The sequence below is a fragment of the Onychostoma macrolepis genome, chromosome 09 (genome assembly GCF_012432095.1).
Source record: "Onychostoma macrolepis isolate SWU-2019 chromosome 09, ASM1243209v1, whole genome shotgun sequence".
Classification (NCBI taxonomy): Eukaryota; Metazoa; Chordata; class Actinopteri; order Cypriniformes; family Cyprinidae; genus Onychostoma; species Onychostoma macrolepis.
The window spans coordinates 10,199,308-10,214,880 of NC_081163.1; the positions used below are offsets into that span (position 1 = coordinate 10,199,308).

Consider the following 15,573-nt stretch of genomic DNA (forward strand, 5'->3'; position numbering starts at 1 on the left):
ATTTTTAACATTGATGATAAGAAATGTTTCATGATCACCAGATTAGCAGACTGATTTCTAAAGGATCATGTGACACTGAAGACTGGAATAATGGCTGCTGAAAATTCAGCTTTGCCACCACAGGAATAAATTGCACTTTAAAATACATTAAAATGGAAAACAGTTATTTTAAATTGTATTGATATTTCACAGAATTACGGTTTTACTGTATTTGATCAAATAAACGCAACCTAGTATATAGATAAATATATAAATAAAATCTTTTATATACACTAGAGGTCGACCGATAATCAACCGATAGTTTTCAAAATGGATACTGAAAGAGAGCTAGTGCTTTACTATTTAAAAAAAAAACAAAAAAAACAGTAACAGTATTGAACCATAAATTGTAAATGAATAAAAATATTAATATTATTTACTATATTAATCATTAAAGTTATTTCATAATTTGCTAATGTTAAAAGAAACTTTAAAATTTTAAAAATGTAGCCTATTAGTTGCTAATAGTGAATGTTGAAATGAACACACTCTAACAAGGAACAATACTTCAACAGTTTTCATTAATGCTAGGAATGGACTCTTATTGTTAAGTATTACCATTTAATTTCAACAATCATGCTTAAAGATGGCCATCTTTAAATATCTGCACAAGGCCATAGCATTAAAATTACATACATATGGATATTGTATGTGTACTCACACACTTTATATGCTTCTATTTTTTATCACTTGATAATTATCTAATAATAAAAAAAAAAAGTTAGCCACACACCGGGCAAAAGCGCTGCGTCTAGGAGAACTCAGAGGTATCTCACACACACACACACACACACACACTAGACGCTTTGCGTTCAATTCAAGTGGCGGTCTAAAACAATTTATTTAATCCCCAAACGGACATAAGTTTGCTTCAAGAATGAACAATGTGGCATAAATAAGTTTGAAGTTCAGTGTTTAAAAAAACAGAGCAAGCGGAAAAAGAGAAAGCGCGATCTATTACAGCTCTCTATATGAAGCATACAGACTTTATTAGAGCCACAGAAAGACAAACATTTTGCTGAAAAATGCACAATACATAATTTATAGCCTAGGGTGTGTTCCACGGCAGGCTTTTCTGTCGGCTGTATTTAAATGCGCGTCTGGAGTTTCCAGCTCTGTGCAGCACACAGTGTCACGTGTCAAAATAAACAACAAGTGCTGTCAATGATTTCCGCCTCTAGAGGCCGCTCTCATACAGCCAGCGGACCCTTCTCAGCCACTCCAGCAATGGTTGCAAACCGGAAAACTATCGGCATGGATTTTGCCGATAACCGATAGTTGCGGCAATGAACTATCGGTACAGATTAATCGGCAAAACCGATGAATCGGTCGACCTCAAATATACACACACACACATTTATTTTTAATTTCCCTCTGGGCTTAATAAAGTATCTATCTGTCTGTCTATCTATCTAATTTCATTTGTAATTTTCAGTCTATATACAAATTATACTTTTGATACATTGATAATATAGTATAAATAAAGTACTATAAAATGCATGTGCGCTAACTGCTAATTCATACATTTACTTTACTTAAGACACATACCTTAATGCCAACATAGTCTATTGGAATGATTGGGTTTTCTAGGGAGGGCAGACGAGACTCGTCCAGTGGTTCTCCCACCATGACCCTGGTAGCCACATCAATGAAGTCCACACCAATGGTTTTAGAGACGAAAGGGAAAGATCGAGATGCACGCAGGTTACACTCGATCACCTGAGACAGAAACACACGGTCCTGAGTAACCAGCAAACACATTCTACAAATTACAAATATAAAGCTGAATAAAAAATAATTTCTTCCTTCCTATGACCCAATGTTTTTCAGTGGAAAGCATAATTTACAGAGTAAATAAAGAAGAAAAAATGGAAAGTAGTTCTAATAATAATTCTGGATCAAAAATGTTTCTAAATGTTGTCGGTTCACTGGCCATGAAAAAGTAATGTTCAAATTCATATCTTTTAAAGTCACAGACACATTTTTCCTAAAGCACCAATAACTTACCATTACGTCATTGCCCTTCACCAAAAATTGAGTGTTAAATGGCCCTGAAATCTCAAACGCCTTTGCGATTTTCTGTGTAGCAGTTTTCACCTAAAATAAAAAAAATATATATATAATAAAAATATATAAATAAAAACTACAAGTAATAACTCGAAGTCTTTACATAAGCAACAGCCGGAAAACATCAATCACAGTCTGAGTTATGCATGTCCTCTCAAACATACAGCAATCAAATGTACATTTTAGGAAGCGCAGAAAGTTTAATATCAACTCTGATAAACCGAGGAAGCTGAAAAGAGAAGACTTTGATGGACTGCTGGCCCTCTAACTTTGCTGGGAATAAACACGTTTTGTCAGATGTGTTTTAAGAGGTGGATTTCACAAACACACAGACTATTTTTGACAGTCGGCTTTGATTCATTTTCCTTCAAGCTGAAAAGTCACATCTGTGGCTCATGAAATACATAATCAAGACCACACTGAAAGAAACTTTAGATTAAAAATGACACCAGCATATGTTTTGTGTAGCCAGATTTGATTTTTCCTGCACAAATTGGATGTCACATTAACAATGCAAATTTTAGTAATGGATGTTTCAACATTATGTTCTTCATGGGGACAGAATCGCCAGTCAAAAATGGGAAAAGCCACAACGTTTTAAAGAAAACACCTGATGCAAAAACTTATTGTACAACAGATGGAAAAAAATGTGTTAAAATGTGATGGAAAAACAAAACAAAACAAAAATGAAATGAAATGCCTTCCTGGACAAGGTGCAAACTAGCAAGTTGAGACCTTCTCTAGAGCTCCCTGGCTGATGGTCTGGGTGGGCAGCATGAGTGTGGCATCTCCTGAGTGCACTCCTGCATCCTCCACATGCTCTGTGATAGCATGAGCCAGCACCTGTAACCACAACCAGACTTAAAACAGCTGTTTAGCTATCATTTATTTCAGCTCGTTTTACTTTTGCATTTTTCAAATCATGGATGGGCTCATGTGTAACACATTTCCCAACCATCAACAGATTGCAATGGTTGCAACTTGATACATTTTAAAAGTGTCTTTATTACTTTCGTTGATGGTACTAGCCTTTGAGTGTTGTTATTGGGTGAACTATTCCTTTAATCCTACCCAATACATGAACTTAACAACTACCTTACAGTACAATATGGTTAAGAATAATATGTGCTTTATAAGTACAAACAAACAGCAAATATGCTAGTAATATGCATACTAAAAACATATGCATACATTAACTTTTTATCTCACAATTTTGACTTTTTTTTCACAGAATTGTGAGATAGAAACTCGCAATTGCGAGTTATAAATTCAGAATTGCGAGATATAAACTCGTAATTCTGAGAAAAAAAGTCAGAATTGTGAGTTTATATCTCGCAGTTCTGAATTTATTTCTCAAAATTGCGACTTTAAGTCTCACAATTGCGAGTTTATTTCACAGAATTGCGAGTTTATATCACCCAATTATGAGAAAAAAAGTCAGAATTGTGAGATAAAAAGTCGCAATAACCTTTTTTATTTTTTATTCAGTGGTGGAAATGGGCTTCCATAAAAACTAGACGTCACATTATAATCCTAATTTTACTTAACACAACAATTATGTGATTAAGCTGTGATAAAGAAACAAAAAGGGAAGGAACATACTTACAAGCATTTTTTTAGACTGAGCCATCTTTTATTTTTGAAGGGTTTTTTTTGTTGTTGTTGTTGTCTTGTGTTTATGTGTGGGTGTGTGGGATAGCATGTTCTCAAAAGTCTTACACAACAAACTGTATCCTCACAATCAAACCACTGCAACATGGATCTTCGATTTGGGACAGTTTCAATCAAAATCTAGTGTTCCATATTCTACGTTCAGATTTCCATTTAGTGCTTGATATAGTTATTTTACTCATTTTACCCTTTTTCTGTTGGAAAATTATTCTAGCATCTCTCACCTTGCCCATTCTGGCCACTGCATCCACCTCCACTTCTCTGGCACCTCGGACGAATTTAGTGATGACCACAGGATGATCCTGTTCCCAAGAAAATGCTGTAAATAACGCCATTGCTAAAAAAGAGTCTCTTAAGAATACTGAAAAGGGCATCGAAAATGCTGTATTGAAAAGCTGATTCAAAGTGCCTTTCAAGGCTACAGCTGTACATTAACAAGGACAGAGTGTTTGTGAAGTGCTTCCCAGAATTGTTAACCGTCTCTTACAGCCACACCAACCTTAGCCTCATGCAGCACAGGGTCATTCTGTTACTTAAGTGAATATAAGCATAATGCTTTGCAGAACTAAACCCTTCCATCCAGCACATGTCTGAAAGACCCGTCTCTATTCCAATCTTCTAATATCCATTAGTCATTTGACTGGCTTTAAAGGCAACCTGACATACACTAAAATATGAATTTAGGTGGGAAAGTGAAGTTTTTAGGCTTTTGGATTTTCATTGAATGAGGTAGGCTACTGACGTACAGACACAGATATTGATTATTTCAGCCTTTCACACCGTTTAGTTAACCTGTTGTGGCAGTTGTACTGATATACAGTAAATAACACGATGACCCTTTGGTGTGTATGTGACTTGAATATCACAGCAATTAAAGGTGGGGTATGTAATTTTTCAAAAACGTTCGGGGCCGAGTACCAAAACAAACTTGTAGCCAATCAGCTGTAAGGGGCGTGTCTACTCATGATATGGAGGAGAGAGCGTTCAGTGAACATCCGAGCCGAGTGACAGAAGGAGGACCCGTGTAAATATCGGATCAGCTTTCCAGCACTGGAGAGAACTCAAGGAGCGGAAGGCCTGCGATCGGACGCCAAGGTTGCTTTGTTTCTTCTTGATAGGTGAGTAACACAGTGTCTACACCGGACACACAGCTAAAGTCTGCCTACACTGGACGCGACAAAGCAACCGTTGAAAATCATTTGAAATTTGTGTCAGTATGTCATAAATAGAATGCGGCAGCAGTTTTCTGTCAGAGATTTGTTGTGCCGCGCAGCATCCAGTGTAGACAGCATCACTGATTATAATGACTTCTATAGTTATATATATATTTTGTCACGCCGCTTGCGTCTGGTGTAGACACGGTGTAACATTGGTTTTGCTTTGTTTCACAGAACTAATCGTTGCCTGGGTTGCGTAGGCTACATATGTGGGGGGCGGAGCTATCAAAATAGGGGCGAGACACATTTAGGGTAGGGGCGTGTTTGTTTTGGTGATTTCAAATATCAACATTGGCTTCCAGAAATCGCTTACCCCACCTTTAATCACATTTTAAAATATATTTAAATAGAAAATATTTTAGTCTTATTACCGTTTCACTGTGTTTTTGAACAAATAATTGCAGCCTTAGTGAGCAAGCTTCTTCCGGTCCCCAAACTTTTTGAACAGTAGTATACAGAGAGTATGGAGAGACATAGTAAATACACTCATCTCTAACTGATGAAAGATGAACTAAGGCTAACTGAGTGCTTGAGAACATTATGTGTTCAGCTCAAGCTCATTTTACTAGAGCCATAAAAGGGTTCACAACTCTCTATAAATCTATATATATATATATATATCATTGATCTGCACTGTTATAGGGCTGTGAAGTAAAAGACCTCATGAAATCACTGTTGAAGTTCTGTGGCTTTTAGTCCACATCTGTTAGCTTAGAGTCAAAGTAAAAAAAATAAAAATTTACTTTTTAGCATTTTTTTTTTTTTTTTAATTAACAGTCTTTGACTTTTGGCAAAATGGACAACACTGAATGAATTAGCAGAAGCAATGCTAAAATGCATTCAAACACTGATGACGCATTTAACTTTATTTAACAACCTGCTTTGCTTCACATTTCAGATATAAAGTTAATAGTCATTCTTTGGCAAAGGTTCATCTTGATTTGGTTTGAAGTAGGAAAAAACATTGATTTTATGAAAATATTGCCATGCACTGCAACACCTCAGTAGTTCTCTATATCCTATAGCTACAAATCTGAATAATTTACAAGCTCGACACTATAAAAATTAATTAAATTCATTTTTGCTAGTGATGGTAATTAAAATAAAAATTATGGTGAAAAAGTACTCAATATCTTTCCTTATGTACTCAGGAATGGTGACAGTGATGGTAAAGCGGTTTTGCTGGACTCAGGAAAACTATTGCACTCTTAAATGGAAAAACTGTAAGGGGCAGCAGGAACAGGAGATGAAAATCAATACTAGCCCTGAGGTACAGAAAATCTGGAGCTGCTGGAAATGTGCTTGGTCTGTTTTTAAAAAATAAAAAGCTCTTTAGGGCATATTTTCCTAAAGGGTGTGTATAGATAGGATGAAATGTAATTTCAAGAACATCATTCATTTGTGATAATGGGTAAAAAGGCTGCATGTTACATAATTCATGACTGAGCTTTTGCATGATTCATGTGGCAAAACCAACACGCTTCACATTAAAGTTATTTATGCTGCAACCGGGCCAAATGGTTAAATGTGCAGATCTCACCTGTGACACCTGCGCGGCTTCCTCCAGGAAACGTTTCATCTCATCTTCACCGTACACCACATTCATGGCTGAGCCACTGGAAACAGAAAGATTCTCATCATTCATCACTCTGACATTTAAATAAGCCCATCAGGAGACAAAAACATGATTCGATGGTTGTAGAGTCAAACCTAACAGAAAGGAAGATATGTAGAGTTGTGTAAATGAAGAAAGGAAGAGAGAAAAAGCAAACTAGAGAAATATATTTGGGTCAGCTGTTCCTCGAGGCGATCAGCATTGAATGTGCTTCATATAGAGAGAAAAAAAAAGACTGATTTGTTTTTGTGATTTGAATGGCATCAGCCCTGCAGCTAACATTTGTGGCATAGCCAAACCGCACCTGATTAAATGATCATCCACATATATGGACATGTCCATAGAAACATTTTGGGTTGTGTGTGTGCACCTTTTTTATTAAAGAAATCAATACGTTTATTAAGCAAAAAAGTTGACGTTAAACTCTGGTTGCATCCCATAATAAAATATTACAGCAGGTAATCTGCTTAACTTTTCACTATTTAACTGACACTTAGCAATATGTTTCACTAACACATCAAAATACAGTGAACACAGAGAGACAAGTGGGAAATATACTGAGACAGCCCTAAACGTCTCTTCAGTACGAACCGTTCCACGGTCCAGATGAATTGGCAGTGTTTCTGTCAGGTTCTGTGTCGGAGCTGCAGTCCCTGAGAGTCTGAGCCTCAGGCACGGGTTTAGGCAATATAACGATGCCAAGCCACAGCTGGCACCAAACACCCACAGAAACACAGAGCAGGACTCAAAACACGGGTCTCAACTGAGCAGCTAAGCGGTGATGGAGTCACACGGGGCAGTAAATATTCAAACGAATGAAAGAAGTAATAAAATAAATAAAAAAAGCTGGGTTTTCTTGACAAATGAAAGCAAATCTCTGCAAGAGACTGTATTGTATGTGGGTGTTGATTTATACCGTTAAAGGGTATATTTAAAGTTGCAGTCCATAAGTTTTGCCTCTTTGTCACCATCTATGTTTGAAAATCTGGAATTGCAAGCTGCATATATATAGACATCTGCATATAAATTACCGACCTGGCCTCACCGTCTACATTTATATGGGAGCAAAATTGCCAATGGTTTTTCCCCACTATCAAAAAGATGCTAGACAGATCACCTCTCTGGTCTACAGTTACAACCCTTTACTTGAATTAGTTAGACTTTAAATGCCTATATTCAAGTGTATGAGTGTATCTCTGCTTTAATATCGTCTAGGGGTTACTTTCTTGGTATCAAAGTGATCTTTTTATTCCTCGAACAATGATGTACACTATGTGATCGTGAAATGCATCATACAATTTTTACTATGCTTTGAAGTAAAACTACACCAACTCTCCAGACCAGCATTAAAAATGCAAATGGACCATAAACGGAGACAGAAAGTTTCTCCCGCTCAAAATTCATGCCTCTGATTGGCCACTCCACCCAAAAGGTGGACTATCAAAAGTTCCGAACTCAGACTAATCGCCGCTCAAAACTCTTCTTCTTGAGACGGACACACTCCAAAAACTCTCCTCTTGAGTTGAACCTTCTGGCAGTTTTACCTTCAAGTAACTTTGTGGACTTGCTATGGACTTTCCTATCTTCAGAAGGACCAGAGGAAATTCTTCAGCTCACTCCTAAAGAAATCATCAAGAACCACTTGCCCACCGCATCAGGACTCTTATTCAGCAACAAAACCAATGCAAGTAACCGTTTACAACTAATTAGATGCGTGTTTAAGTTTGAAGTTTTGAATTTTGATTCTTTGATGATTCTCATTAGGTTGTGGTTAATTGATGTGAAATACTGCCATTCTTTTGCTCTTCTCTCTCTCTTCCTTACTTTCCTTCATTCTCTCTCTTTATATATATATATATAAAATGTTTTGCTTAGTTTAGTTGTATGTTAGCCATAGTCCCATTTATTAAATCCCTTATATTCACAATTGATTGTCTTCTGTGTCCTGCTCACGATTTAAAGTCACTGAATGCTGCTCCTTGCTACATGCTAAACTACTGCTAGTACTGTATAAGTAGGAAGGCTATTGTTCCTTGGCCAGGAAAATAATCTTTCCTAGAATTGATAAATAATTATATTGTCTGCTCGGTGGACGGACAGATCAAATAATTGTAATATCGATTCTGTTAGTTAATTCTAAGATCTAATCTGAATATTTATTATTAATTATAACCAGTTATAATTAATTATAAATACTCCCCTTTTGAGCTAATTTGCTACAATTGCCATCTGAACAAGTAAGTAACAAATCAGCCACGTTTGTTCTGACCAGCTGAGGAAAAAAGCATTACCATAAATCGCGCTACCAATGGTGATTTAATCTAAAGATCAGTTAGCTCATATCACATCAAACCGTGCAAAGTATTATTATTGTTATACTTTATTCTTAAATTATTAATGTTAACAACATCAGCATTGCGTGACTATGAGTATAGTGTGTTTTAGCGTGTAGATTTCAATTTCTGTAGAGTCTAATATCTAATTGTCATGCCATTCAAATTTCATATTAAGAAATTCTTTTAACCCAAAAAGCAAATTGTTCTCCCTTCAAACTGGTTTTCTTTAAAATACAAATCTTGTGTAATCCCAGGCTATCTGTAATCAGAAGCACATTTAAAACTGAAATATAATTTAATTGCATTCACATGTGTTTCATAAACACATAATCCTTTCTGGATTATAATCCACCATCAAAATGATACATTTAATGGTAGCACTTTATTTTACAGTCATGTTACTCATGTACATACTATGTACTGATTATAGCAATTACAATTACTAGGTAATAACTAGGTACTAACCCTGAACCGACCCCTAAACCTAATCCTATCCCATGTAGTTATCTTATATTACCAGTGTTTTCTTAGGTAGGTACACTATAAGTACATGTAAATTCACGTACTGTAAAATAAAGTGCAACCCATTTAATTATTCTAGCTGCTGTGAGAAAAGGCTATAAATGATCCGTCACCTGCAGGATCCTTACATACGATAGCATACTAGCCGGGTTAACTTCTTTATGTTTACAGATGTGACATAATGATGCAGTGCCACGTTCAAATTTCCCGTGAAAAAAAAAACCGGACCACTCAAATTAGAAAACATTATTATAAGCTAACCGTTGTGAATCGGGCTAAAGTAAGGCAATAGTTTTGAACACTGGCTGCTTATGTACTTGCTCAAATACTGATTGCTAAAGCATTTTACTTTCATTTAGCTTTAGTTTCATATGTTTTCAGTCTGGTTACAAGATTGAAATTTGTGCTCTGCACCTTCCACTGATATCTATTAGCTTCACACTTGGCACAATATGAGTCTCTGTATTTTGACTGCTGCAGTTCCCTGAGAAAAAAGCTCTAATCTTCTCTCAAAACAGACAGTAACCTTTGAGGCAACATCTAATGAGAACAAACAGAAAAATGCTCCACTGATGAAAGTGCTTTTATGATTGAGATGTGTATTGGGTAATGGTTAAAAGCAGAATTTTTTTTTTAGCTATTTCTGTGTGCCCTCTTGCAGCACAGCGGACTGGGTGCCGGATTTAAAAGGAATCTAATTTTCTCATTGCGGCACTCAAAATAGATGCCTACTGTCTGATTATGAGCAAATTAGCTGTTCAAGTCCTGCCAGTCTGAGAGTCTTATAATGTGGGTGAATTGCATCTTACCCAAGATTTCTACAGGCCATCATTGAGAAGCCTGGAGTGACATTTCTCTTCTTCTGACAAATCAGCAGTTGACTGCTTTACACTGACTGATGTCTACTTTCATTTGATTCAGGGCAGTCTACTTATGAAAACTGGAGAGCTATTAATGGAATCAAAAATGAAAACTTTTATGTTGTTTTTTTTTTTTGGTCTGAAAAATTCACTTTGGTCTTTTCCATACAATGACAATTCATAGTAGCAGAAAGGGACCATATTTTTGTGAGGAAAATTTTATTTATCATTATTATTATTATTATTATTATTGTTGTTGTTGTTATTATTAATTCAAATAATTAATTCACTGAAAATTATGCCCTATGGAGCTGTTAACTGATTCGTCGGATCAGAGAATCACTCTTTTGAGCTGATTCGTTTTAAATACACCATTTCAATGATTCATTCAAAATCAAGTCAATTGTTCAGTAACTAATTCTACTGCAGTAGTTTTCAAACACTGGTTTTGGCTTTTGATCCCACAAAAGTCTCTGCCAAAGAGATACAAAAGCATCACATGGGGAGTTAATTTCGTACTGTGCTTGTGTCCTGACTTCACCGGTCCCACTTTATATTAAGTGTCCCTAATACCTGTATACTTACATAGTAACTAGATGTGTACGCAGTATGTGACCACAGTGTAAGTGCACATTGGTACATAGTATCTACCGCTCTAATGTTTGTGTAACTACACATATGTAACAACCCACTGAATGGTATGTGTAAGTACAAATGTGTAACAGGACATTGGTAACAACACTTTTTGGTAATGAAAGTACAAATGTGTAACAGGACTCACAGCACTTTTTTGTAAAGAAAGTGTTACACTTTATATTAAGTAGACAATTCCTATGGATTTACCATGTAATTACTTTGATGTTACACAGAAGCGGCCAGTAAGTTAGGCTTTACATATAAATTGTGGTTGGTGTCCAAAATGTTACACTTTATATTAAGTGGACAGTTCCTGAGGAGTTACCATGTACGTACCCTGGTATTACAGTGGAGCACCAACTCCAACTCGAGATCCAACTCCTCCCACTTTACATATCTCTAAACCTACCCGTTTCAACCCCCTGGATGAAATTGTTCCAATTACTCTTATACATACTGTTGTTACAAAATGTAGTTATATAATTCCTGTTACACAAGTACTTAGTGAAGTAAAAAAAAAAAAAGTGTTGTTACCAATGTCCTGTTACACATTTGTACTTACACATACCATTTTGAGGGTTGTTACATGTGTGTAGTGTGACGAGCGTCCCGACAACTCATCAGCGTTGCCCTGGAGACGAACACGGAACACCTGCACCTGCACCTGCTCATCACGACGGGATCGGCCACACCTGGGGCTCATCAGCCCACGGCCAGATAAGCCGTGTGAGGCTGCAGGATGGGGAGAGTTCGCCTAGGCTGAAGACTAATGTGTTGTCTCTCTTTTTTCTCTCAGAAGCCAGCGAGTGACCGACCCCGCTCTGACGAGAGCTGCACGCCGTACTCACCGCACCGGGAGAAACCGCACTGAGAGCACCACACCACGCCAGTCAACCACCTCACACTTTGCACTTCTTCTATTTTGTGAATAAATCCACCCTCCAGGGTATTTATTTGAGCTCTCCTTGTCGCGTGATTCTTCCACCCCATCACAGTGGTGGAGAATGCAGGCATGATCGGAATTTTCACCGACAAGTGATCTACACGTTTCAACCCCTCCTTTTTTTCTGTTTCTGTGCACTCTCAGAACGGCGAGTACTCCTCCCCCAAGGATGGAAGAACTACTCCGGCAGCTAACCGACGTCAGCCTGCGCCAACAACAAATCGTGGAGCATCTGGCTACCCGCCAGGGCCAGGCTGACCAGGAAATCGCCGCTCTCCGCACGGCCGCCCGCCAGCGCGTTCCGTTACCGGACCCGCGAGTCCAAGCCACTCAGCTTCTGCCAAAGATGACGGCCCACGACGACGTGGAGGCCTACTTACAGATGTTTGAGAACACGGCGACTATGGAGGGATGGGATCCAGACGAATGGGTCCGCGCACTAGCCCCACTCTTAACTGGCGAAGCACAGCGGACCTTCTTCAGTCTCCCGACGGCCGTGGCTGAAAACTATGAGGCGGTGAAGAGTGAGATCCTGACCCGAGTGGGGCTGAAAAAAAGCTCCTAGTGGTCCCACGCTCAAAGACGGAGACGTTCTTGAATCTAGCACACGCCCACCCTTCGGCCGGACACCTCGGGGCTGGGAATACAATCCATCGTATCTGAGACCGGTTCCACTGGCCCGGCTTGGAAGCTGAGGTCCGACGGTTTTGTCAAGCCTGCCCCGAGTGCCAGAAAACCTCACCAAACCACCCTCCCCCCTCACCGCTCATTCCACTACCCATTATTGAGGTGCCCTTTGAGCGGATCGGGATGGATCTGGTGGGACCGTTGCCCAAGTCAGCCCGGGGACATGAGCACATCCTCGTCGTGGTGGACTATGCCACCCGGTATCCTGAAGCCATCCTACTCCGGAAAGCCACCACGAAAGCCATCGCCCATGAGCTTTTCCTGCTGTTCAGCCGGGTTGGCATACCGACGGAGATCCTGACCGATCAGGGAACACCGTTCATGTCCCGGCTAATGGCTGACCTCTGCCGACTGCTCCGGGTAAAGCAATTGAGGACGACCGTATACCACCCCCAGACGGACGGACTCGTTGAAAGGTTCAATCAAACCCTCAAACAGATGTTACGACGGGTCGCAGCCGAGGACAAGAGAGATTGGGACCAAATGCTGCCATACGTCCTCTTTGGTATACGGTAAGTCCCCCAAGCATCCACCGGCTTTACACCGTTTGAGCTCCTCTTCGGAAGGCAACCTCGCGGACTGCTCGACATAGCAAAGGAGGCTTGGGAACACCAACAACCCACCCCGCACCGGTCCCTGGTCGAGCACGTCAACGAGATGAGGCACCGAATAGACCGCGTCATGCCATTAGTCTGGGAACACCTGGCCAAAGCCCAGCAGGCCCAAGCTCGCCATTACGACCGAGCAGCTCAGCCCCGGGAGTTCAAGACGGGCGACCAAGTCATGGTGCTGGTCCCCACCTCCACCTGCAAATTTCTGGCCACCTGGCAGGGACCCTATACAGTTGTAGAGAAAGTGGGGCCGGTGACATATCGTGTACGGCAGCCGGGAAGACGAAGCCCCCAACAGCTGTACCATATTAACCTCCTGAAGAAATGGGTGGGGACCGGAGAACAGACAGCCGCCCTAGCCGCCATGAAGCCCGTCGTGGTAGACACCAACCCCGATCTGTCGGCGACCCAGAAGGCTGAGCTGCAACACCTGATCGGTCAGTTCTCGGATGTGTTCTCCTCTGTCCCCGGAAAAACCCAAGTAGTCCAGCACGACATCCGAACGCCACAGGGAGTAATCATAAAGCAACGGCCCTACCGGATCCCAGCGGCTCGTCGGCAGGCTATTGAGGAGGAAATTCAAGAAATGCTGAAGTTGGGGGTGATCGAACCATCTCGCAGCCCGTGGTCCAGCCCCATCGTCCTGGTCCCAAAACCGGATGGCACCCTCCGCTTCTGCAACAACTTCCGACGCCTCAACAAAGTATCAGAATTCGATGGCTACCCAATGCCCCGGATGGATGAATTACTGGATCGTCTCGGAAGGGCCCGGTACATCTCCACTTTGGACTTAACAAAAGGGTACTGGCAGGTACCCCTCTCTGACAGTGCCAAACCAAAAACGGCCTTTTCGACCCCCTCCGGCCACTGGCAATACCGGACCCTTCCTTTCGGCCTGCACGGGGCCCCGGCCACATTCCAACGGCTCATGGATATCATCCTCCGCCCCCACCAACAATATGCCGCCGCATATTTGGATGACGTAGTGATCCACTCAGAGCGTTGGGAGGAGCACCTAGACCGTCTGCGGAGGGTGCTTACGGAGCTGCGTAAGGCTGGACTCACCGCCAACCCCGGTAAATGTCACCTAGCGCTCTCTGAGGCCAAGTATCTGGGCTTCCGGGTCGGTCGGGGCCTCATAAAACCCCAGGAAAAGAAGGTGGAGGCGGTCAGCGATGCACCGCGACCCCAGACGAAGACCCAGGTGCGAGCGTTCCTGGGGTTGGCCGGATACTACCGCTGCTTCATCCCCAACTTTTCCTCCATAGCCGCCCCCTTGACAGACCTGACCAGAAAGGGGCAGCCTGAGCGCGTTAAGTGGACTCCAGCGACCGAAGAGGCGTTCCAAAATATCAAACGCGCACTAACGGAGGAACCGGTCCTAAGAGCACCAGACTTCGGCTGCCCCTTTCTGCTGCAGACGGACGCATCCGAGGCAGGGTTGGGAGCCGTTCTGTCCCAAGTACAGGAAGGTGAGGAACACCCTGTCTTATACATCAGCAGGAAGCTGACGAAGGCTGAGAAGAATTACGTGACCGTCGAGAAAGAGGCTCTGGCCATCAAGTGGGCAGTCCTGGAGCTGAGGTACTACCTGCTGGACCGGAAGTTCACCCTATTGACCGACCACGCGCCACTTCAATGGATGGCCAAGGCGAAAGACACCAACGCCAGGGTGACACAGTGGTTCCTCGCGCTCCAGGACTTTTGTTTCACCGTCCGTCACCGGGCTGGAGCCTCCAACACCAACGCCGATGGACTCTCTCGGCTATGGTCAGCCTACGCAGGTCTGTCAGGGGTCACTCCCCACCCACCCCCACTTTCCCCCTTATTGTTGCCTTATATTTCCACCAGGACCAGGACAACGCTTGGGGTGGTGGGGGAGTGTGACGAGCGTCCCGACAACTCATCAGCGTTGCCCTGGAGACGAACACGGAACACCTGCACCTGCTCATCACGACGGGATCGGCCACACCTGGGACTCATCAGCCCACGGCCAGATAAGCCGTGTGAGGCTGCAGGATGGGGAGAGTTCGCCTAGGCTGAAGACTAATGTGTTGTCTCTCTTTTTCTCTCAGAAGCCAGCGAGTGACCGACCCCGCTCTGACGAGAGCTGCACGCCGTACTCACCGCACCAGGAGAAACCGCACTGAGAGCACCACACCACGCCAGTCAACCACCTCACACTTTGCACTTCTTCTATTTTGTGAGTATTTATTAGAGCTCTCCTTGTCGCGTGATTCTTCCACCCCGTCACAGTAGTTAAAGAAATATTAGAGCTGTAGATACTATGTACCAATGTGTACTTACACTGTGGTTACGTACTACGTACACATCTAGTTACTATGTAAGTACACAGGTATTAGGGACAC

The 15,573-nt window shown here is 41.5% G+C and overlaps 1 protein-coding gene across 2 annotated transcripts in view; it reads right to left on the reverse strand.

Moving 5' to 3' along the window:
* cps1 (carbamoyl-phosphate synthase 1, mitochondrial) overlaps positions 1-15,573 on the reverse strand; it is a 59,387-nt gene that overhangs the window by 14,553 nt on the left and 29,261 nt on the right. For both annotated transcript variants that reach the window (XM_058787595.1, XM_058787596.1), the window contains 5 exons: positions 6,535-6,610; positions 4,002-4,079; positions 2,842-2,949; positions 2,047-2,136; positions 1,588-1,758 (listed from right to left, as the gene is read on the reverse strand). In XM_058787595.1, the coding sequence (XP_058643578.1) occupies positions 1,588-1,758; positions 2,047-2,136; positions 2,842-2,949; positions 4,002-4,079; positions 6,535-6,610 (523 nt within the window). The remainder of the gene's footprint in view (positions 1-1,587; positions 1,759-2,046; positions 2,137-2,841; positions 2,950-4,001; positions 4,080-6,534; positions 6,611-15,573) is intronic.